Below are 26509 nucleotides of genomic sequence, written 5' to 3' on the forward strand. Positions count from 1 at the left end.
CCTCTATTTTTCCTTTGTAAAATACATTTTTTGCAGCTTCACAATTCATACGGAGCAAGCCTTTTTTGAAAAAGACTTTACCATATAAATGGTTGTACAGGGCTCTTTAGAAAGAAGAAGAGTAGTGATTGTATGCTATCAATTGAGAGATGTTAGGGATCTTAGCCCCCCCCCCACGACCCTCACATCCCGCCCCCTCCTCTTCCTGTTCCCTAAAACAAAATATATGAAAAACACACAGATGAATGCGCATATGAAGAGGAAATTGGTACACTTTTTATGCCCAGCAGACAACGTCTGGAGGGGGCATTAAGCGTTGCCCTTGTCTGTCCGTCCGTCCACCACCCTTTTGGTTTCCGCGCAATAACTCGAAAAATATTGAATAGATTGAAAAAAAAATTATGTGTGTAGGTAAATGACACCAAAATACAGGGTGAGTTTGAATTCTGAGTCCACAGGTCAAAGGTCACAGCTCATTATATATGCGAGTTGGTTCAAAGGTCTGAATTTGTTCATTATACAGAGCGTCCCAGAAAAAACTAAACCGAGATTTAGTGATGATTTATCATAACTTAATCATAAATAAAATAGACAAATGACCTACCAACGTAAAGCTTGGAATCTCCTCTTTCATCTGGTACTACTTAGATTATCAAAGAAAGGATGCAAAAAACTCATTTGGCGGGGGGTATCTAAATTTCAAAAAGAAAGTCACATGACTAAAAAGTTCAATATCTGCTCTTTTATTTGATACCTTAATCACAAAAAATGGTCAAGAAGTAAAAAAGTTATGATCCCTCGAAACAATGCTTGTATTTCCATAATTTCATTAAATCAACGTGTTTTCACCAGTTTCCGAAAGAAGCTATTGCATGGTAACAAATGAGTTAATGCATGTAAAACCCCTTCATTTTATGAAATTATTGAAATTCAAGCCTTATTTCAAATAACCAAAACTTTGTTATTTCTTGACCATTTTCTGTAATTGAGGTATCAAATTAAAGAGCAGATATTGAACTTTTTTAAAATGTGGTTTTCTTTTTAAAACCCAGATACGGCCCGCCAAGTGACTTTTTGGAATCCCCTTTTCAAATTGTTTTTGCTCACTCATGCGTGAATGAGAAATAATTTAAGTAATTCCAAATGAAAGAGGAGATTCTAAGCTTTAAAATGGTAGGTCATTTGTCTATTGTATTTGTGATTAAGTTATTATAAATCATCGATAAATCTTGGTTTCGTTTTTTGTGGGACGCACTGTATATACATGTACGTATATTGGTTTCTGCACGATTTTAAGTTCAATCATATTTAATGAATTTTAGATCGCATTAAGCGGGGCATCTGTGTACGTTGCCTACGTCAAATTTCTAGATACAATTTTGTTTCTCTTATTAATGAATCAAAATGATTATATAAGAGAGAAGAATTAAAACTACACTCTATGCTGCTTGCATTTTATATTTTGTTGCTTTAAAGTACAAGTTTGCACATCATTTTTCAGGTGGAATTGTATATCAATTGTTTATCACTGTGTCTTAATTACTTTGATAGTTTTTGTCTCACCTGCGAAGCAAAGTGAGACTATAAGCGCCGCTTTTCCGACGGCGGCGGCGACGGCGGCGGCGTCAACATCAAATCTTAACCTGAGGTTAAGTTTTTGAAATGACGTCATAACTTAGAAAATATATGGACCTAGTTAATAAAACTTGGCCATAAGGTTAATCAAGTATTACTGAACATCCTATTAGAATTTCATGTCACATGACCAAGGTCAAAGGTCATTTAGGGTCAATGAACTTTGGCCGAATTGGGGATATCTGTTGAATTCCCATCATAACTTTGAAAGTTTATGGATCTGATTCATGAAACTTGGACATAATAGTAATCAAGCATCACTGAAAGTTTTGTGCAAGTTTCAGGTCTCATGATTAAGGTCAAAGGTCATTTAGGGTCAATGAACTTTGGCCGAATCGGGGGTATCTGTTGAATTACCATCATAACTTTGAAAGTTTATTGGTCTAGTTCATTAAACTTGGACATTAGAGTAATCAAGTATCACTGAACATCCTGTGCACGTTTCAGGTCACATGACCAACGTCAAAGGTCAATGAACTTTGGCCGAATTTGGTGTATCTGTTGAATTACCATCATAACTTTGAAAGTTTATGGATCTGATTCATGAAACTTGTACATAAGAGTAATCAAGTATCACTGAACATCCTGTTCGAGTTTCAGGTCACATGATCAAGGTCAAAGGTCATGTAAGGTCAATGAACTTTGGCCATGTTGGGGTTTTTTTGTTGAATAACCATCATATCTCTGTAAGTTTATTGGTCTAGTTCATAAAAAAGGGAAATAAGAGTAACCATGTATCACTGAACATCTTGTGCGAGTTAGAGTAGTATTCAAAGTGAGCACTGCTGCTATATTGAATCGCGTGATGCAGGTGAGACGGCCAGAGGCATTCCACTTGTTTTTCATGAGATTACTTTTATATTATTTTTATTATAATTTTTTTTTGGGGGGGAGGGGCATCATTTACAATGAAAGAGATGTTTATGAAGTGTAACTTTGAAAAACAGCATCAAATAGCATATCTTACACCTTGGACCTATGTGTTATTTTAAATGAACTATAGATCCAGAGCGATTAGAAGACCCAAAGACAACTGAACCATCAGGGGCTAGCATACAGGACCAGGAACAGTCCCAACCAGTTACAGAGACCAGCTACTCTGGAGCTAGTGGGGATGACGCTGAGGTAGTTGGTGCCCGATTGCAGAGCACAGAGATAGCCGCTCCTCCCAGCCAGAGAATCAGACATTCCTCAACCAGGTATTGCTTAGAAAACTCTTAGAAAAATTTGGTTATGTTTAAGAGTCATAGATTGATGATTGCGGAGGAGGATGTGGAGATTGGTGATTGGTTATGGTGACTGTGATGCATGAAGTGTATGGTGAGTGTGAGGTTGAAAAGGCTGCCGGAGGTTTTTGTGACAATGATAATTAAAATGATGATAAGGATAGTGATGGTAATGGTAATAATGATAATTATGTTTGTCTTGTGAGGTTGAAAAGGCTGCTGGAGGTGTTTCTGACACCTATGATTACTGCGATGATGAGGTTAATGATGATATGGATAATGATGGTAATTGTAATAATGATAATTATGTTTATCTTGATAATGATGATAATTATCATTATATCCTACATACATTGAATCCTGTGTAGTGATTGGTTCAAATAGCATCATGTGACCGAATATATTTCAACTATGATGTTGCGCGATGTCAGACATCGATATATATTTAGCTATACCAATGTTCTGATGTCATTATTTCAGAAAACTGGATATCTAGCTAAACTCTCGGGCGCACCAGCCAGCGAGCTCTCTCTCCCAGGCAAGTCAAGCTCAGCGCATAGATTTTGGTTATAAATTATTAAAAGTAGGATATAAAACAAACATATCAGGCGTTTCATTTGAAAGCATAATGGGAATTATTAATCCTTGGTTGCACTGGCAAAACTATTATTTCCCTCAGGGCTTCGCCCCTTGGGGAAAAATAGTAATTGCCAGACCAACCTCGGATAAATAATTTCACTATACTTTCTCAAAGCCTAATATATTTGTTTATTATGGATGTTGAGCGTTGTGGCCCAGTGGATTAGTCTCCAGACTTTCAAACAGAGGGTCGTGAGTTTTAAACCCATCCATAGCATAATTTCCTTCGGCAAGAAATTTATCCAAATTGTGCTGCACTCAACCCTGGTGAGGTGAATGGGTACCTGGTAGGATTTACTCCTTGAATGCTTTAGCGCCTATTGATATGGCGGCTCAGGTACAGCCTTGTTGATAATATTGATACCAAGTATCAAAGCGCAGTTGAGTATATGCATGTGGTAACTGCGCTATATAAAGGGACAAATTGTTATAATTTTATTATTATGACGATTATCATGATGATGATTATTATAATGCTGATGATGATGATGGTGTTGATAAGGATGGTGGAGATGATGATGATGATATGCATGCTAGAAAAATGCCAGGGTTGCCAATGAGGAAGGATAAAAGCTGATCAAATAATGCCTGAAATAATTCAAATAATAAATAATATCTCAAGGCTGCTCAAGGATCCGTATTATCATCATGACTGTTTGTACAAGATTTTTGCGAAATTTCCTGACAAGAAAAAACAAGGAAGTAATAGAACTGCTTATAATTCAAACCGAATTCGCATTGCGTACAAGATTCTATTTTTATGCCTGATTATTCCTTTGTGTGAAGAACCAAATTTGCTTGTTGTGCATGGTTCCTTTTGATTTATAAAGGGATTGATAGTGACAAGTCCATACAATATTATTTCATTTAATGGTCTCCACAAATTCAAACATACACGTGTAAGCAGTGAAGCAAGTACATACATATATCTTTGGTGGGAGGATCATAAAAAGCAAGGTTTGTACATGTAGCTCAGTAGATACATGTAGATTTTGAACCATGAGGTCTGTGGTTCATGTCCTACTCTCGCACTTCTTGTCTTTGGCTAGGCATTTATCTCCATGCATTACTCTCCATCCAGGAGAAGTATTGGTGCCCAGTAGGAAGGAATTCCTTGAATGCTTGAGTGTAAGGTCAGGGTAGTCATGCTAAATACTGAATGATACATTAGTTTGTAGTGCATACAAACATGGTAGTAATGTTTTTACATTATGTTATTATTATTATTAGAAATAATATTCATGGAACTAATCCTCACTAATGAAAATATGTTAATATGTCATAAGAGAGAAATTCATTAATGGTGTTTTTAATGCACAAAGCTCTGGGTTTTCTTTCCTGACGTATTTATAAAAGCTTTTGAAAGTTTTTTTTTTCTTATAGATCACTTATTCAGCTCACTTTAGTTTTGAGAATCACTTTCGTTGATGGTTTTAGTTCACTTCCCGGAATAATATGTGATAAATTTATCGGGCCTCTCAATCTAAATGATGAAGTGCTGGTATATTATTAAGTACCAAATGGTAAATATTAATAACAGGATACAGTTCCACAATAGGTTTGCATGTTATTAGTTTCATGTCTCCACCCATCGTGTTAGTTGCTGTCCTTGTTCAATTTAGGATTTATGCCAATTTTTAGTTTGGCAGGCACTTCATACATAATTTGGAATTCTACCTTCTGCTGTCATGAAAATTGAGACGTCATCTTGTGATTTCCCTACTCAAAACACAATGGATAAATATCCAACAGATTCCCGCTTGGCACCAGTGTGGTGATCTTAATTGTCTTGTCATTTATCCTGTATTATAATCGTACCAGTTTAAGGAACATGAAATAAAGAAATACATCTATGTACTGCTCTAAGAAAAAAGCCAACTTACCAATTCCTTAATGTTGGTAATCCAGGCCCCCCCCCCCCCTTACACAAAGCTTTAATAGCGATGAATACCAAATATGAAAGAACACCTTTGATTGGTTCCTGGTCAGTATTGCGTGTGTAGATCTTGATTGGTCAGTTCATTTTTAGTAACGATTGATAGCTAAACATTGTATTACGGAGCCTCGATAACCCTTGCTGCATGAAATCTCTCTCTTTTTCCAGGGTTGTAGTATGATGGTTTCTGTTTTGAGCTATTAAGGTTACTACTTTTTTCAATATATCCTGCCTTGCGTGACTGGACAAGATATTACTTTCATTATTTCATAATTCATATTTTGTTTATGTCTAAGAGATTTGTTTCACTATCAATCTCTGCATGATTGTATTTTTTGTATGAAGTTTAAAACAATACAATAATGGTTCAACAATGAATAGTGTATTGTGTTCAGTGGAAATAAAATTTTGATTCTATGTCTTTTCACAGGGGGGGGGGAGGTCGTAAAGATGTTAAGTATAATAATAGTTTTAATACTATAATAATATTCCCCAAATTCTCCTTGTTTAACGTGAAGTCAGTGCATCTAATGTATAGTTGCAATATTGCCTCTTGCAAACATGTATTTTGGTAATCTAAGGTTCATATTGATTTTCATAGATTGAATTATTGTCAATTTTATTTCTACTCATGAAAAAAAAAATAGATTGCAGCTTTCTCACTCAAATTTTTATTTATGATATACTTTTTTTAAATATTTCAGATAATGAATTCAAAGCTTAAAGCCTGTGTATAGCTTTGGTAAAGGGTCAATAATGTGATTGATAATCGGAGATCATCTAATATGGCAGTCTTACTGAAGCGTAGAGACCATTAGATATTTTTCCAATTGCACTTCTCTGAGAAAATTTCAAACATTCAAATCTTGGATATATAGCGCCCTCTCTCGGCGATGCTTGTTTGAAATTAAAAAAATGGGCATTCAAGCACTTATCTTATAAATTTAGTGATTAGATATCCAAAAGTTACAGACAGAGAACATATCTTGAAAGTTTCAGCCCATTCCATGATTTGGAATAGGATTTAATTGAAAGACAAAAACACACATATATTTTAATTTGATCGGGTGACCCGATCAAGTTAAATTTCCATGTAAAATCGCAAAATTTATCCTGTAAAACACATTTTCATTTCATATCCACCACATCATAACTGTTATAGGGCATATCCATTCGTATTAGCTAGCAATGAATTGGAATAGTGATAGGTGCATTTTGGTGGATTTACCAAAACTATACACAAGCTTTAAAACTGAATGATCTTGAGATTTCACATCTTTTAAATGGGGACTTCCACCCAATGTCATGTTAGTTTTTATAAAACAAGCTGATTGGAGAGAAAAACATCAAGTTTTACAAAAAAGTCCTCTGAAGAAATTATACAAATCGTATGTTGTGTGTTATTAATAACAAAATTTTGATGTCACAGAATCTCCCTTAAGTTAGATCTATGTAACGTTCTATGTAGATGATGTTATTTTTTTCTTGTCTAGACCAAGGCAAAGACTCCAGAGACCTGACGTCATCATCTTTGACAGTGTAGGAGACCTTGATGAGATCGATCCATCCGTATGTCAAGTGCGCCCTCTATGCCAATGCCATGGTGATGGCAGTCGCGGGAGATGCGACTTGTTTGTGCACAGTGGCAGACGCAGACTGGGAGAACGAGATACAAGCCAAAATGAAGAGGGTAATATTCTTGATATAATTAATTTATTTAATTTTTTATTGATTTTCCAATGTGGTAATTTAAGAAATATGTAGGTTATGATTTGGCTGTGGGGAAGAAAGGGTGGAATGGGGGTTAACAGAAGGAAAGTATAGATATACTTACCAGACACAAGTTGGTGCGAGGCACGTTGAAAATAATAGGTCAAACCAAAACGCAGGCCAAAATAAACTTGTAGACTATTGCTGTGATGATATTGCAGTGATGTGAAGTATTCTTGGTGTAGATGTTGGCGAATAATGTCAGTCCTCAAAGGATGAACGGCGAAGCAAAGTAGGTTGTAATGTAGTATTAACTCTTAACATGCCATGCACACTATAACCCAATGCCACAGTGCTAATCCGATGCTAATCCCCTGTACCAGCCACAAAACCCCCCTGTGCCACATTGATTTTGGGATCGCGAGTCATATTCACTCCTTTCAATAGTCACAATTGCTTATAACTCTCTAACGATTAGTTTATCCACAAAATATTGTGTAGTAAAGTTGTAGGAAGTTATACAGTTATAATGGTGTCCTCAGCATATAGATTGGTTATTATCTTTAACGCTAAAATGTGAGTTGTATCAAGTAGTTCCATTTAGTGGAGTGTTTTGTATGGATCAAAAAACCTAGGTCTCTTCCCTCTCAGAGGCGGAGCCATATCTTGTAAAAAATGTAGAAATACTCGAAAAAGTCTAATGTAAACCGCCTAAGTTGATCTGTCAATAAGCAGAGTTCGCACCGCACACAATGGTGCTAATTACGGCATGCATGCGATGCGCAATACAATGCAAAACGGCGTAACAATGATTGTAATTCCGAATGTGCGCAGTCATGCACGAAGCAGGCAAGGGTAGGAAACAATGCAAGCACAAAGCAATCAATAGTAGGCGTGCGAACACGAGTGTGGCATGTTATAGTAGGATACGTAGCGTGCACGAAGCACTCAATGAGTTAACAGACGTCCTTGTCTTGCACCGGTCGACTCTTCGTAATGATTTAATCCCTTAGCTGGTCTGACAATGCAGCCTTGCTGAGTTGTGCACCCAAGCATGGATGAATGCACAGGGCTTGGGTCTATTGTTGTGTGCACGCACCCATAGTACATGTGCATTTATCCTCTATTCTTCAACCCATCTCACAGTCTATGTAGGGAGCAGTCACGCGTGCCCCAGACTGGTACATTTTACCACACTCCCCCCTCCCCCCCCAACTTTAGAACATCGTTACTTCCCTTATTTTTGGACTGTCGTCGTCCGGCCATATGTCATATGTACGCATGTGGATCTAAGCAGTCCTCAGTGAAAGGAGGGAATGATAAATGTTAATCCACTGCCGCTCTCCGAGGCTTGCAAGAAACTGTCTGGAGTCGCAAGAGTCAGAGGATGAACATGCCATTTAGCTGGTTTATGTATATGCCCAAATTTATTTTAAATATTAAAAGAACTAACCAACTTCTCAGGTAAAAGGTCAAGGGGAGACTTACATTTATCAATGTGACTTTTGGATACAAGTATTTTAATCAAACAAACGCTGCCACATGATAAACTTGATGCTAATACCGAGACTACAAGGGGGATTTCTAAAGTTTTGCAAAAATATATTAATATCAAAATGGACTGCCAGAAGAGCTAAGGTCAAGCCTTACGCCTGCAAGGGAAAGGAGAATACATGAATGCATATATTCATTGAAATGCTTATGAAGACTTTGTTGGTGGTTATCATCCTACAAGTCAAGATCTAGAAATCTTTACTCCTGTAAGGGAACGACACCTGAATCATTGTCTACAGAAGCCGATATGTTCATTTTCCCTTAAACCAGAAAAAATAATTCTTATGAAAAAGTTAAAGCTTTTTGAGCAGACGATTAATGGGGTAGCTCATCAATGTGAATTTATGAAAGGATCCTTATAATTGATTATTGAACGCTTCACTTGACAAGCTTAACCTCATCCCAGGAATACTGGAATTTCTAAAATTTGTAATGTACATATGAACGCATGCTTGCAGCAGCCAGAAAAATAGTTGACCCAAAGGTCTGACAAAATTTCTATAAAATTTGTTTTACTCTTAACCCCTTCCATAAAGATAAATTCTTAGACTTGTAAGGAATTGGGGTTTGATTATTATTACTGAATAAATACAAATCTCAATTTCTGAGGCTAGTCCTCGGACAGGATTGGGTCTGGAGTCCTCTGATGGATCTCCGCTCTCATTGCCAAGAGACGAGCAATCAGATTCAGGAGAATCTGTTAATATTTGTCATCTATCCAGTAAAAAGAGAACCTTCTTGAACTCTATCAATTTGCTTAGTTAATGATTTTTATATCTTCCTTGCAGAAGTCTATAAGTTAACATATTCCCAACGAGGTTATAACCAGAATAAAGAAAGACATTCTGGTTGTTGTGAAGTTTGAAAATGAATAACCCTGCAAAATGATGAAGTCTGAAGTCATAAAATTCAAGACCTCTCACACATCTAATCTAAATTAAATAATCCCAGGAATATTGCACCCAAAAGTAGCGTTATATATTTTCACCTGATTTGTAAACTACTCAAACATTTTGGAAGCAATGGACTGGAAACTCATTTACTTAAGGTATAAGTTCTATTCATGTACTGATTTAAGAAAAGACCACAAATTAAACTCCCATCTATCAAAAAGATATATAGATTTTGACAAGTGTTAACAATTTGTGTAATTCTTGTCTCCAATTACATAAAAATGTTAAAACAGTGTCAGCTTTTCAAGTTAATTAATGATTTATAGCATAATGATAAATGATATGTCCCATTATTTTAAGTGACTTATGTCAATGTTAAAGAATTGTATTAAATGGTGTCAATGACATTCTGAGTGATAATAAAAATGTCAGATTTTAGAAAACGAATGTCAATTTGCAGCTACTCTAACAAAGACATTGTTAGTTCGTCAGCACAAAAAAATATTCTGAGGTAATGTATTTTCACCACGGACAAGCACATGGGAAATATCAAGTACTCTCAAAATAAATATGTGCTGAATAAACCAACTAAATTGGAACTCCCTGGTAACACCCCTGATTAACAATTAAGATTAATTCGGATAGACTTGGCTTCCTAAGAACTATTGTATCTACTGTAGCCCTGGAAGATTCTTAAGAGAAAGAATCCAAATTACATAACCTACATGTATACATAACTCATTGCCCTGGAAGAGGAATTGCTCCAAATGTGAGCCATTTACAATGCTTTCACTTTTAGTCTGAAAAGTTGGGGTCACCCTTAAACAATTAGATTGCCCTACCTTTTTATAGACAACAATTCCAACCTATTATGTATGTTCTGCAATTAAATGGAATACATACCAGGGTTGAAGACAATAAATTTTGGTGTTTCTCAAGTCTGCTCTCAAATATTCAGAGTGTCTGCTTAAGAAACTTTGAACAAAAGAAAATACATTTGTATTATTTGATGGAAATCGATCAATAAATTATTTTGGGATGCTTTCTGCAGATCTTCCAATTGATGTAAGAACCTGTTGATCAATGGAAATAACTATAGAAAGCACTGAATTAAATTATCTAAAGTATCTGCTTAATTATGGGAAGTAGTTTTGTATAAAAACTTTGAACACAATTACCTGAGGAATCTGCTTACAAACATTATGAATGGAAATAACTTTCAAAAGCATTTTACCCCTTTTGATAAAAACTGAAGGGTGTGCTGTATGTTATATGCGCAAGTTAAGCTTGGATAGAAGAAACATAACTTCAAAAGCATTCCTCAACATAGTTACTTGTATATAACTTTAATGGGATAAAGTACCAATGTTCACAGACCTGGTTTACTTTAAATTGGTAAAATCACTGAATATCTAATGAAATTTTCATTATTCCCTACCCCCTCCTTTTTATTAATTTTATGTTTAAGTGAACCCAGATGATTGTCTTTCAGTTCTTCTTGGGTTTTGTTCCCCTGGAACTGATATTTGGGGTTGATTGTGTTCTCGACACTTTGATTTAATTGTGTTTGAGACACCTGTGCAGATGACGAAGGCCACTTACGAGTTGAGTGTCGGATTTTGATTCCTCGGATTCAGGGGTAATATTCCCATAAAATTATGCTGTGAATGATAAAACAGAGCAATGATTTCACTCACTTGTTTTAGTGCACCATAAAAGATTGCATGGTCATTCTAAATGCAAAAGATTAAAATACACTTCAGGATATTTTTCCTTGTAAACTTTTAATGAAGTTAAAATCAAATCATGATTGGGGTTAAAGTCATTGAGCAAAATAAATAGCTTTCTCTGCTTCTCAGCTCTTGATTCCTAATCACAACTGGAAGTCTATCTTCAGGTGTGAATATTTAGAACACCATGCTTTTAAATTAAAATCAATTTTGGTAGAAAATATGAATACTAAGCAATGGTGTAAATCACGAAGTCAAAAATTGATCAAAATCAAAGAATACAAGACAATTTGTCTCTGAGTAATACATGTAAATACACAAAGAATGTTAAGAGAATTCTCTTCAGTGAATACCTTATCAAATTTGAGAAAATTAATAACAAGGTATTTTCAAATTATAGTAAAGGAAAATCATCAATGCCAAAATACAATTTCTTGAAAGTATGCAGGCAAAATAATTTACGCAATTCCATGGTGGTACCAAGGTGGTGCAACCTAAAAGGATAGCAACGGTGATCTCATGCAAACCTATGCTGCATTTGAAGGTAATTGCAAGAGAGACCTTGACAAGAGACAGTTACAGCACTATCCCAGCAGAATACATTTTACCACACCAATTTATGAGCAATGTGATAAATGCCAAAGAGGGTCTTTATAGTTCAACATGTACATGTTTATTAGTTGTGCACTGAAAAAAAATTGAAAGTCCTATCTTTCAGTGAAATATATAAAGATTGTTTTCCAAATTATTATGTCCGTATATTGTGTCCATTTTCATCTAATCAACTTGATAACAGGGCCCCTGTTGCATATTAATTAAAAATCTTTCATAAATATTGAAAACTGAAAACTTAGGGAGTTATTTTCTCTTTCTTTTAGATACAAAGGAAGAAAAACTCCAGCTAATATAAAATTCTAATCAACACAAAGCAAGATAATGATTTATGAAACATATATGAAGAACTAAAATTGTACTTCATAGCAATGGAAATGAAATTTGATATTGCCCCCTTGTGCTCCACAGACTTGTAACATGTCATTCCATTGGAAGGCGGAGGGGGGGGGTGTGAAAAGAACAACATACATTTATGCTAATAAAGACAAAAATTGTGCCCTCAGGATGAAAACTTGGTATAAATGTTTTCAACCAATCCTTAGCTTTTTTATCATTGATTGTTTCGCAACATTGAAATTTAGTATTTAACACAATCACACACTCATCAGAGTGAAATCATATGAATGAACAGATTTCGAGAAATGAACCCTTCTATGATAAACAGCGGACACTAATTGTATGCCAAAGCGTGCGTACGTTCAGGAAAATTCTCTCTTGGTTGTGCACATACGCAATGCATTCCTCGGTACATATTCTGAAAGCACTGTCCCTTCTAAGTAATAAAAAAAGGGGGATAAATAGGCACTCGTAAAAGGGGTGGAGTGAAAGCAAAAGATTGAAATAGTTTGCTGTCTTTTTCTGAATTAAAGATCTGGGGGGACAAGGCCCTTAGATTCCCCTTGAATGGATCTGAATATATTATATCTGACTATTTGTATCACCTTCATGTATTTTACCCCGTAGTGATGAAAGTTGTTTCTTCACATAAGGATCATCATTTTTTCGTTTGCATTTTCACATAGGAAAAATGAATTATGGTTCACTTATTATTTATTTGAATTTGAACATTATTTGGAAGATGAAGATAAGAGCTACTGTTGTGGGTACATGTATGTCTGTCAGTAATGCTGCTAATTGCATTCATCTTGATGGGCATTACTCTCAACTTGTAATGAATTGCAAGTTCTGGATAATGCAAATCAATCATTAGTAATGCCAATTACTAGCAAATTGAAAGTGACTGTTTTGCAGCATGGACAATTAATTTTTGCAGTTAAATTTGACCCATCAATTGTGACTTTGCATTTTAATTGCAAATATATTTTTGTCTGAGAAAATATCCCCATTTTCTCTAGGTTTACAAAATACTTTCTTGGAAATCAAGGTTAAATTTATATGCATATTCATGTACTTTCAACAGACACCTTTCAAGACGTGAGTGATGCGAGCTCTGACACTTCCTCTTCCTCCGCTGCTAGCCCTGACTTCAGCGACATCAGCGATCTGGAGCTTGACCTTCCACTGCGGACGGCCTGGTCAAACCGTGGAGGCTGGTCATCACCAAATGTCAACCCCTCGCCATCATGTCAGGAAGGAGAGAGAGATATGACAGCGGGAGAGACACCGGTCAGGGTATCCGTTAGGGAGGTCGTTGCTGAGATGGAGAGAGGACAGAATTGCGGTGAAGCTGCAGAGGGTGGAGCTGTTGGAGGACAGGCTCAGGACACCAACTTGTCTTCTGGTTAGTACCAGGGTAGTCAGAGATGCCAGTCTTCATGTATATCCCTGACTTATGGCCCTGACAACTGCTCATTTCAGTCCATTTCAGGCTTTATATTTTACAGAACATATGGGTTTTAATGTGTTCTTGGGGGGATGTTTTATACAGCTGTTTGTATGTTAAGAGCGACTTTAAGAATGACTGATGAACCTTTCTTACATGCTAAGTAATCACCAATGGACATTTAATGGCGAACATCGTTTTCCACAAGAAAGGATTTCCAGTCATTCTTAAAGTTACTCTAATACTAACAGCTTTATGAAGCCACCCCCTGTCTTTTCAGGCCCAGTGAGCAAAAGTAACATGCATCCCTGGGTTGTGTTTCATAAAGCTGTTTGTAAAGTCGTGTGCACGACTTTAAGAATGACTGGATCATGTTCTTAGGAGCTAAATCAGCAATAGAAGAATATGTCATGTAGCAAAAGAAAGGGTCACCAGGTGTTCTTGGAGTCACTTGAAACTTACAAAATGACAAAAATTCAGTGATTGGATATTAGAAAGCAGCATACAAAGGTAATGTCCATGCTTCAGACTATCTTTTATATCTGAAAGAAAGGAAAACTCAATTTATTTTCATTGGGCACCCAATCCCTGTAAATTTTACATAAAATCACAAAATATATCCTGTAAAATACATTTGTATTTCATATCCTCCACACCATAAACTTTTTTAGAGCAAACACATCTAGAAATGAATTGGAATAGGGATAAACACATTTAGGATGATTTGCCAAAGCTAAAGGCAGGCTTTAAAGGTAAAAGACAGTAGTTGCAGCAAACAATTATTTCGTGAGAAAGTCTTTTAAATCAAGGTTAATTGTTAAAATATTACTATATATCTAAATCTGGTACATTAAGGTAAACTTATCTTTGTAAAATCAAGAAATCTTAGCTCAAAATTGATGATTCTGATGATCACTAACATAGAAAAGCATGTGCGGGGAAGTGTATTAATATTTCTGCAGAAAAATACTCGACATTTGATGAAATTTTGTGCTTATTTTGCTAATTTCTCAGAAATTACACATTTTTCTTACAGAGCTATTTGGCCCATATATTATATTTAAATGTATACATACAAATACTTTGATAATTTCATGGGATTCTGTTTAAACTCATTTTGAGATAGTTACCACAACTGCTATCTATCTGTAAGCCATACTAACGTGTCGGTAATGGATCAATATTAATAGTGAACTGCACTCGCGTATGAGATTGGAAGGAAAGTGTCATAAAAATTGAAATTTCCAAAGCAAAAGTCCATTTCGGCTTGGATAATACAAGTCTGACATAGTGTTTTGCAAATCAGCACACAGTTATTAGAGATAAAAATAAAAAATAGCAAAATAGGGAAATGAATCGGTCCTCAAAAAAAGCAAAGTGATGTCAAAGCCATGTAATTAATCCTCATCTAGCTTGTCTGAAGGGTTTTGTTTTATTTCCCAAGCAATTAATTTGCTGGTAATGATTACAAGTACTTAATGCCCCATCACTTTCGATGATCATCCCACATTACTCCCACGATATCAAAACCCATACATGGTTTTGTGTATTTGAAGGACATACATGGATATTATTTTTAAAATCCCAGATATACTTAAGAGGCTCATCATCCTTATTTATCTTCCTTGAAGAAATATTTGATGTAAGGATTGGTACTTGAATCATCATTGATAAACTTGTAAATCTTAACAGTGCTTTCAGTATCGTGTTATTAAAGGGAAATTTTATGTAAACAATAATACTCATGTTATTTTCTTATTAAGGGGAAGTCCATGCCAACAATCTTAATGCTGAAAATTTCATCAGAATCTGATGAAAGGGAGTATGTTACATGGCATGTTAAAAATTTGCTTTGATAATTTCACATAACAGTTGTATGCACATCCTAGTTGATATGCAAATGAGGGACTGATGTCACCCACTCATTGTTTCTTTCATATTTAATGGATTATTAACATTGGGTTTAATGTACAGTAAAACTAAATTTGGTTCCTCCCTGAACATGTGGAATCGCTATGTAGTTGAACCTGTTGTGGAAAGTTTCTTTATTGTCAAATCTGCAAAGAATGATATATTGTAAAATGAAGACAATAAAATACCAAAGAAATAGTAAGATTGTGACATCAACTTTCTCATTTGCATATGACCATTATGCATATTCTAGTAATTGTTTTGTGCAAATTATGTAAACTTTATTTCAAGTGTCTTAACTTTCTTAGTAAACATCCGATTTAGAGTGTTACCTTGATAAAAAATAGACCTCCACAAAACACTGCAATGGCTATATTCCCCTTTGAAAATTTCCAATCATACAAGCATAAATTAATTTTCTGTATGACCACAAGTAGTGGGAAATACAGATTCTTGTCATGTCCAATGTGCATTTAATGAGCTTGAGGAGGAAATAGTGCTAGTTCCTTCTTATATCACTGGTATGCTTGGTTTCATATTTCAGATGAAGTGGTGCCAAGAAATCCTGAAAGAAGCCAAGATGGGGCTGCGGACACAGGATGTATACTGACCTCTAATGGCCATGTTCATCCAAGGTAAGAACCTTATTCACCACAATCATGTGGTTTTTATAAGTATCTTATATTTGGTTGAAGATTGTCTTGAAAGGGCAATGATCCTCTGAGAAATTCAGGAATTTTTATTTCTGCGACATTTACCTCAGGCTTTATTTGGTCTAAGATATAGGGTTAGGCTTAGGGGTGCAGTTAGGGTTTTATGTTAGGTATAGGATAGGGTATAGTGTTAACTCTAAATCTCCTGGGGTATTTTGATTCCCGTCATTCCGGGGGGGGGGGGGGGGCCATGACGGCTGTGGATTGCGCGATCACAACAAAAATTTGCATGATGGTAGAAAATGATGTAATCTACGCAATTGCTTTGGTAAATTTCACTGAATTCATATATTGTTATTTATATGAATTAATTATGCTTATTTATTCATGAAATCATACTTTTTGCTCCGATTCACTAAATAAAGCTCCTGGAATGCTATTTTTTTCGGTGAAAATATTCTTTATAACATTCCTAACAATTATGAATGAAAAAATTCTGGTATCAAGACCGATTTCTTATGTATTTTATTGTTTTTTTAATTTCTTATCTTTTTTCGTTTTTCTTTTTTCTTTATTGTATTTTCGACGGAAATCGTTCCAGACTTAATCATTCTGATCATAAACAAGGCAATTTTAATTAAGTGTAATCAGTAAAAGTATAAATGATGATACATTTATGAATTTTGGCTAAATGCACAATTTACATTGGATTTGTACATGAAATCACAATTATGAGCAATTTTGGGTCTGACATGCAATTACATTATGTTGTGTAATGTTGTAACCACATACCCGGGCGTCCATTACGTTAAACCCCCGTTTGCAGAAAGACAGCAGTTCAGACTGCAAACTGCGGTCCAATACCCCATTTTTCATTTGAAAAATCTCAACATTTCCAACCCCGATAAACCCATCTTGGCCAGGTAATCCGCTTGTCTCATTTTCACCCCCACAGGCTGTGGTGGTGAGCGTTGAGTCAAGGACGAAATGATAAACAACAATTACGTCAAACCCCCGTTTGCAGAAAGTATTGTGTTTTAGATCATGGGGGCCGTTTCACAAAGCTGTTTGTTAGTTAAGAGCGACTTTAAAAATGACTGGTGATCAATACCAATGGTGTGTACCATTTAAACAGTTGCTCTTAACTTACGAACAGCTTTATGAAACACCCGCCTGATCAACCCCGCTTGGCCAGGTAATCCCCGCTGTCTCCACAGGCCAGATTATGAGCGTTGGGCCAGGGACGAAATGATAAACAACAGCTGTGCTATTACGTAAGACTTCTCTGCCTGGCCTGTAGTAGGACCTTCGGAATTAAATTATTCTATTCGATAGTTAATCACATTTTCAAAGGCATATTGTATTCAGAAATTCCATGTGAGTCCATTTTCATTTTCGAACAAAGAAAATCGACCTCGAAATAAGGAAAGTAAGTGAATAAAAAATGGCGGCATGCTTTGCCGGGGATCGCGTTCAGGCTATTATGTTATCTTCGGACCGAGGTCAAGAAACAGGTGTTTTGGTACTTACTTGAGGCAGTAATTGATTGAGAAAAACCATGGAGTAGGTCCATGGAAAAACTGGGGTATATGTGTTCTCAAAAGGAGATTTTCGTCATGTCACAAATTAGCATGAGACTTGAAAGTAAAAAGTCAGCGAGCGGTGGGGTAAAAAAATTATGCGCAGCAGATATATCGCGAAAATTGTCAAGGGGGGCCATAATAAAACTTGGATAGTAGATAGAATTGGGGAACCTGCATATTATGCTGCAGTCGGAGTTCACATGGTAAGGTCAAAGTCATTTCCAGGTCAACGTTAAAGTTTACATGCAAAACTGTTATGAAACCTAACTCTGCAACCGTAAGTCACTTTTCAACCAAACTTAGATGGACTTGGGGGACCTGCATGTTATGCTGCAGTCGAAGGTCACATGGTAAGGTCAAAGGTCATTTTCAGGTCAACGTTAAAGTTTACATGCAAGACTCTTATGACACCTAACTCTGCAACCGCAAGTCACTTTTCACCCAAACTTGTATTGTAGATGTAGTTAGGAGAGCTCCATATTATGCTGCAATCGGAGGTCACATGGTAAGGTCAAGGTCATTTTCAGGTCAACGTTAAAGTTTACATGCAAGACTATCTTATGACACGTAACTCTGCAACCGTAAGTCACTTTTCGACCAAACTTAGGTTGTATGTGTACTTAGGAGACCTTCATGTTTTTGCATTCAGAGGTCACATGGTATGGTCAAAGTTTATTTTGAGGTCAACATTAAAGATTATGGGCAAGATTTTATGACAAGTGTTATTCCATCCCAGTCTTTTCACAATGAAGAATTTTTTTATTTCAATATCTTTGTGTTCTTTTACTTCTTCATATCTCAGATCAAATGTGGAACCAAAATGCTCAGTTTTCAACTGCTCATCTCAGGCAGCCACTGCTGTTTACGTCCGTTGTAAGCACTGCAACAGAATCTTCTGTCAGAGCTGTGTCCATCATTCCTCGAGCGCTCGTCGTTGCTACAAACGTCCTCGTGGTCATAGCTTTGTTCTCATCCCACATTCTTCATCTCAAGCCCACTCGTCCTCCAACAACAACAACAGCAACTGTGATGCCCCTTCGGCGGTCGTTTCTCGGGGAAGTCACCGACATAGAAGGCATCACCACCCTGGCTACCATCACCACCATCATCATCATGCTGGTAGTCGGCATCATCAGCATCACTCCTCATCTCGACGTCACCATCATCATCAGCACTCGTCACACCACCATGACAACCCGGAATACCCCCAGCATCAGCACATGCGGAGAGACTTCCGTCGTAGCAGGAGTAGAGGTCATCATAGGTCGGGAGGTCAACAGGAGTTTGAGGATGGTCATGTCAGAGTGCAGAGGGAAGGGAATCATTCTCGAGCAATGGAAAGATTCTTTGAAGATCTGATCATCTAAATGCTCCTTCAATTTAAAGGCGAATTATGTTATAGGAGATGAGTTTTTTTTATAGACACTTTGAAGAATGAAGATGAAGTCTTATTTTCATCTGAACATATTATTCCATTATTGTTTTGCTTGTTTGTCATTTATTTCATTTATTCAATCATCTATTTATTTCTATTTTCATTTATTTATTTATATATTCATTTATCAATCCATTATGTTTTTATTCAAAATTCAACAGGACAGTTCTATCAGGGTATGAAGTACTGCTATATTTGAGGCCTTGTATAACATATGAGGCCATCACACACCTTACAACTGGTCGTGATCCGATTTCGGAACAAATCACATTTGGCTCATTTTCTGAAAATGTGAATGGAACATATCATTTTATTTGAGTTTAAAATTAATTGAAAGAGTAAAGGCCAATTCAGTTTCGAATCGTAGCCAATCGTACTAATGCTAGGACGTCATTACGACTAGATATTAAATTCGCCTTTGTTCTAAGAAGGATGATAGCATATTCACAGATTTGAGCATAGGTATTCGTGTGATGATTGAGAACATTACACAGTAAGATATTCCATGTCTCAATATTAGCATAAAATTCTATGACGTTTTATTCCAAAATCGGGTCGTGGACTAATCGTAAGGTGTGCGATGAAAACCTCATACATACTGGATACTATTTAGTGATTATTGGTAAACAACAAAGCTTTATCATATGGAGTACTGTAAAATGAATTGACATTGATTGCATTCAGGGACAAGCCAAATGGGTAAATCATGAGTTCATCTATGTATACTCTAACTATTTTGATTGGGTTCATTTCTTTGTATTCAAAAATGCAAAATGAATATTACACAATAAACCCAAAAGCAAAACTGAAATGAAATTTGAAAGTATTCATCTGCTATCATCAAAAGATTCAGAATTATACCACTGAACATTTAAGATTCAGTGTAGATCTTACGTAGTCTCACAATAATGATTACGACTTAAGAATTTCTAGGTCAAGAGAGTTGACCATGTTATTTCAATCAAGTGTGTTTAAAAGACGACCTGTCTGCAAAGAATTCATTTTGGACCATGAATATGGACCCTATCCGCAAAGACCAGTGTCCTTTTAAGACTTTAATATCTCCTTGTCTCTTTTATAGATTTCTTTTTATATGCTCCAGAGCTTTGGTCTTGGTCCAAAAAAAAAATCAGTTTTTATAGATTTTTTTTTACATATGTGATAATAATAATGGCATATTTACCAGGGTAGCCATTTCAGATCCGAAAACTGTTCTCCCAGTAGGCCCGTTTTGAAAGTCCATTTTTGATGCACGTGTACACGGCGTGTTTTTCGGTCGTGTACACGTGTACACATTGTAAACACTGTGAGAGCGAGTTCTGTTTTCATGTCGACACGGACCCGCATCAACATGTCATAAAAAAGGGGTCTATATAGCCTAAGTCACGGTTTTAAAGCTTACCTGATAAGTTTGAAGTTACAATCCACAAAAATTGGTGCAAATTAAAAGTTTACTCGGCTTAGCAGCGCATTAAATTAATAAAGAATGCAAAAGAAAATCAGTGCAGGGCCCTAGCTAGCGCCGACGCCCGTTGGATGCGCATTTTGTATACTGTACCGTACATGCATGCACAGATCGCTGCAGAATAAGTGTAACTGAAGTTATCGATTGATTTTCATTATTATGTTGCCAATTTGAAGAGCGTTTGTTTGTAGGCTTGTAGCACATGTGTGCGAGCGTATAACACGTAAGTTGAAGCGATGATCGCTATCGCAATTGGTGATTCTCAAATTGACTCTGAGTGTGATTGAGCAACGCTTCCGAGCTTTCGAGACCGGAGCAGACCCATTTCGTGGTACAAAAACGTGAGTCTCCAGAAAGAATGTGGATTAAATTGGCGATTTTGGAAGTGAACTCACTCTGGATTAATTGAAATATATTGACACATATTAGTATTTAAAACATGTGCAGTGTCTGAGAACTAAGATTTAATGTGAGGCTGTGAGCTTGTTCACTGACTTTGTAGCCCCATGCAAGCTTTATGCAGACGCTACCGTGTACACGGTGATGGAATTTAGTACACGTGCACTGACTTGACCGTGCGTGTACACGTGTACCCGAAACGGGCCTATTGCCTCCCAGCATATTAATATTATCTGGCTACGCTAGATTACCGATTTAGGCTACCGATGAAAGAATATACGTGATAAGGAACATAATAATTTCAGTAACGATAAAATAAGTGATGCAGCTTTGTATCTCGGTTAGGCAAGCACTGACATTTCCCTCTTAGTTCCACCCATGCCTTAATTTGGTTTGTCATAACCATTGGCACCTTAACACCCCCACCCCCCTTTCAGTGAAATTATAAGTTATGTCATACCTACTCTATTTATTCTGATTAACAATTTATAATCTTTAAGACAAAATTTTTGTAAATTACCTAGCTTTACTCATTTTGTAAGTGTACTTAAATTTCTTATACTATATGCAAACCCTTCCTACGCAAGAAGACAGATCATGAATAGAATATCACATGAATATTTTGAATATGTTGATAATAAATGAATGAATTTATATGCCAATTTGCATTGACGTACGCAGGTGTTTTTAGAATCCCAATTGGCTTTCATGATCAGACACAACCCGTCAAGTAATGTATGTGTATTGCTACCAAAAGCCCATTATTTCGCTGAGGTTGAAATTACATGAGAACAAAATGAAAATGTCTCTCAAAGTCTCAATCAAATCAGGGGCCCATTACATAAACCTTGTCTTAACAAATTTGTGATAAGCTACTGATATCATTCAATATAATGGGCACATACAAAACTTGATGAAGAAGTTGTGTAATGAATTGAAATTTGTCAGATATTTCTTTTAATGTTATACAAAAGAAATAAAAAGTGTATGTTATCATCAGCTCTCTCATTTTTATTCAGCCATGTTGTGATTTTACTATTTTTGTAAAATTAAGCAAAACTTTGATATGTGATGACCATGTAACTTTACTTCATAATGCTATGAAAACTTCCAAATTTTTATTCAAATCAACTAATTGGGGTTAAATCGTCCTTTTGAAGAGATAATGAGAGGTAACATGTTTAAGATTAAGAAGCCTGCCTTACTGTCTGTACATTTCCTTTGATTATAGATACCTGGACTGCTATGAGATTCATGGTTGTTTCTAGAGGATCGAGGGGATGGTTTGGCTGATGTGGTGCACATGTAAAGCAACAAACATGTCTTAAATATCAAAGTAGTATATGCATCTTTTACGAACCAAATTAATGTTTAGTTAAGATCTGAAAAATAGTTTACTAGGTAAGATCTATTGCATTTGAGGGAATAGCTTTATTAGATCTAAACTGGAATGTTAAATCTAAATCGAGGCTAACCTAAATGTTAGTCAGCTTATCAAACTCAATTATTATGTATACATTAGACTTACCTTTTAAATGCTCTTGGTGCCTTTTTCCAGCCTTGATGAATGATCATCAAAGGCTAGTAGAATGAAAAAAGGTTTTTTTTTTACAGTATCCAATGAAATATTGAGGATAGAACGAGCAGAAGTGAAGAATGCTTCATCGATAGGCCATCTTTGTATGTGGGTGTGCAAGTTGTCATCAATAATTAATTTACGATGTCATTGTTCTGTCTATTTCTTCATCTGCAAAGCAATCTGATGTACAAAGCAACTTTTTACATGTCATCAGTGGGGATCTAGCTGGGAAACTATTTCTTTTACTAGGTGGCAGTGGTCATCAATCTTTTTAACTATGCCTGTTGCCCTTGGTAAACTCTGTAGTTTGTTGCTTTGCAGGCATGGTCAAATACATGTTGGAACAATCACTGGATTATTCAGATTATTCAACATTCTTAAAGAGAAGTTTTAAACTTTATTTCCAAAAATGAAACACACCAACTGCCTTATTGATGTATTTCCTTTGAATATGAGTATGTATGTATATATATATATACACACACTAATGTGAGGACAAACAAAATATATTCAGGTTGGAATGATGGAATCCATGCTTACTTTGAAGATATCGGTAAAGCTTCAGCTCCTATCTTTCTCTCTGTATTAAAGATGTTTGTTCATTGTAGTTGATTTAGTCGATATCATCCCGTTGAAAGTATACACCTTGTGGTCCTGTGTGTGAACTATGAATAATATCAATGTTTCCCCCTTCTGATTAATATTTTTGTGATGGTTATTGAAAAGGATTTAATAGATAACTGCATGCATGTAATGTATAAGTAGCAAAGTCTCTGTATATTTTTGTTGATGCTATTGAGATATATGATTTGTAATCAAAACAAGTTGTTTAGTTAAGTATCTATTTGTGAAAAGCTAAGTTTCATTCAAAAGGAGCCAGGCTGATAGCTGAAGCCTTATTTGTGAATAAGTGTTAATCATAGCTGGTAATGAATCTTGTAGATATAGGGCTGTTCATTCTTCGCTATACCATATTGTCTTTTAAAGTCATACTTTAAATTTCTCTGTACCTGAATATGCAATACTTTTATGAAACTGATTTACATATAGATGTTGTAATAGACTGTTGTGGATCTTTATTTGATGTTACTATTCATATTTCAATGCAATAATGCATTTCTTCGATATAACCAAAGTAACGTTCATGTACCAAATTCTTTCAAAGCAAAAATATTTGACAAAAGTGCCGATCAGTGTCTAGAGCAGGTTATCTTCATGTAGCTTGTTATTTATAAACTTACAGTTTGTATACTGTATTTATCCCTTGTGGTGATGGTATTAATCCTTTCAGACTAAAATATATTGTATTAATCTAAGATTAACTTTCTTTACTGGAGTGATAATTAAACACTGCTGTACTCTAGACTTTTAATGAGTTTGTGTTCAAGTTGCTATTTTTTCTCCATACTTATACTTGGTCAACTATGGGAGAGTGAATGTTAATATTTGCTTGTGGGGGGAGGGGGGGTGGGGCAGAGTTGATTTGAATGGGTTTGCACTGGATCATGCTTGGTTGATGGCAGATGAAAATGTATGAAAACTAAGTGACCATAGCTGCTATTGTGAATGGGATTCTCCTCGCTTTTCCATTGCTTTATCTGTATCTTTTTCATATTTTAACCAATTTTGGGTTGTTTTTTTTTGCTTTATCATAGATTTGAGTCCTGTTTATCACTAAAATATGTTATGAATACATGAAAGGTTCCATGTTAACCGGTTGGAGGTTGAGCCCGCACATATATGACATGGAGTCTGGAAAATATGTGCTACAGCAAAGTCAATAGTCTCAAATGTGTTAAACTAGGTTCCATCAGGCCATCAATGGTTGTCATCACATGGTCCAACTCTGCAATTATACCCAACATTCATGAGATAGGCCCTTCTCACATGCTGTGGCCAAGTTGTGGAATACCTTCCCAGGTTGCGATATTCTGACCTCGTCTGAATCTGCATGTGACGGGCATAGTATCACGAATCAACAATATCCATTTCAGTTAATACATACATTAGAAATAAGGTGATGTGAATTTATTGATACATGAAAATCACAAAGCTGTAATTCTGTAATTTCAGCAAGAATTAGTATTTCACATTTTATTAAACCTCATTAGATTGGGGTTATTTTTCTCCAGAACAGAGGGATCGATGCTGTTCTGAAGTTTTAATGTTTTTTTTTAGTAAAATGCGCAAGTGACCATTCTTGGTCACTTTGCTCTTTTGAGGGGTGGGGGCAACTTCAACATGTGCCTCGGGTGTTGCATTGATAAACCACTGTGTAACCACATCCAGTAAGGTAGAGTGATAAAACCATGGCCCTGGGAAGCACTGAAGCACCCTCAAATTTTTTTTAGGGTGTTCCATAGGCAGCACAAATGAGCAACCTCAGTAAAAATTGGATATTAAAAATTGATAAAATTTTAGATTTCCCATATTATTTTGTATTGCTTATTTATTTTGGGCCACTCGGTAAATTAATACTGGGAACAACGAGATATAACAATAGGATATAATGGTACAAGGGCAGAAGTATGTCCATTCACAAACGGCTAAATCATAAAATATCTTAAAGCTTTTCTCAGTTTTAGTCCCGAGGGGGGCGGGGTGGGGGCACTTCCATTGACGAGTGGATACCACGGGTGTATGGGGTGTCCAAAGAAAAATATATATGATCTCTTTTTCTAGATTGGGCACGTTACGTATTAAGGGTGTCTAAAACACATATTTCGCGAGGAAAACTACCTATTTATGGTCCAATTTTACGTTGCCAATAAAGTGCTTTATAAAGGATGAATTTTTCACCAACACTACGTGTTTAGTGTCTGATTTGAGCGAGGTGGGGGCGGTACTAAACTAAAAGTAAAGCCGACGTCCGTGATCATGTCTGTGACATAACAATTAAGATATCGTACTTGTTTAGGGTGTCAAATGATCCTTGTCAAGGGTACCGTTATGTTTCCAATACTTGTTAAGGGAAGGGTTTCACACGGCAATACTTGTTAATGGTTTGCATTTTCAGAACATGGGAAATACTTTTTAGGATGCTTTTCGAAACCCCATGACGCGCATGGTATCCACTTGTCAATGGAAGTGCCCCTTCCCCTTGTTTTTAGGTCGTAAAAAGTAAAGTCTGCGTGACTTTGTTTAATAAAAGTTTTTTTTTTCTATATAAAATACTATTGAAACATGACTTCTGCACACTGATTATGATAAACCTTTTTTTAATCTCACAAATATCTTCATGGAAAAAAAGTAAAAAGAGTGAGTATCGAATTAGGTGCAGTGGACAACCCACCAGCATAAGTACGCTTGGTATCGGGTTTAAGTCCGTTAGCTTCAGTCTCAAACGATATCCACTACGGCTCATCCCGGATAGATGATGTATCATTTTACTATACAACATGCAGTAAACACTGATCAGTGGCAGTAAATTATTGAACCATCATTGTGCATTGCATTGCCAGAGAGGGCGGCATAATCAGGTCTAATCATTTTTGTGACACAAAAATCGATCAACGACACAACACGTACTGGCGATTAGATGGGGAAGGGGTTGGGGGCTTGGAGGCTGTAAGTTCCACCACCGAGGGGGGGGGGGCAAAGTGAAATGCATCATTTTCTAAATAATTATACTGTCAAAATCCCGGCCCCTAAATGTTATATATAGGGTACGCCTATGCTCGTTCCCTCCCTTTGAAAGCACCCCACTATCGAAGGTCTGCCAAAATTTCTGAACCCCCTTTCGAGAGCTTTTCGTGTGCTTTTC

General features: G+C 36.2%; 1 protein-coding gene across 3 annotated transcripts in view; it reads left to right on the forward strand.

Moving 5' to 3' along the window:
* The window catches only part of LOC121418226, a 41315-nt gene extending 21018 nt beyond the window's left edge, over positions 1-20297 (forward strand). For all 3 annotated transcript variants that reach the window (XM_041612007.1, XM_041612168.1, XM_041612087.1), the window contains exons 9-13: positions 2639-2834; positions 6930-7126; positions 13359-13679; positions 16177-16267; positions 18671-20297. In XM_041612007.1, coding sequence (XP_041467941.1) covers positions 2639-2834; positions 6930-7126; positions 13359-13679; positions 16177-16267; positions 18671-19235 — 1370 coding nt within the window. In that variant the 3' untranslated portion in view covers positions 19236-20297. The remainder of the gene's footprint in view (positions 1-2638; positions 2835-6929; positions 7127-13358; positions 13680-16176; positions 16268-18670) is intronic.
* Positions 20298-26509: the final 6212 nt, after the last annotated feature.

This window comes from Lytechinus variegatus, chromosome 1 (genome assembly GCF_018143015.1).
Source record: "Lytechinus variegatus isolate NC3 chromosome 1, Lvar_3.0, whole genome shotgun sequence".
Taxonomy (NCBI): domain Eukaryota; kingdom Metazoa; phylum Echinodermata; class Echinoidea; order Temnopleuroida; family Toxopneustidae; genus Lytechinus; species Lytechinus variegatus.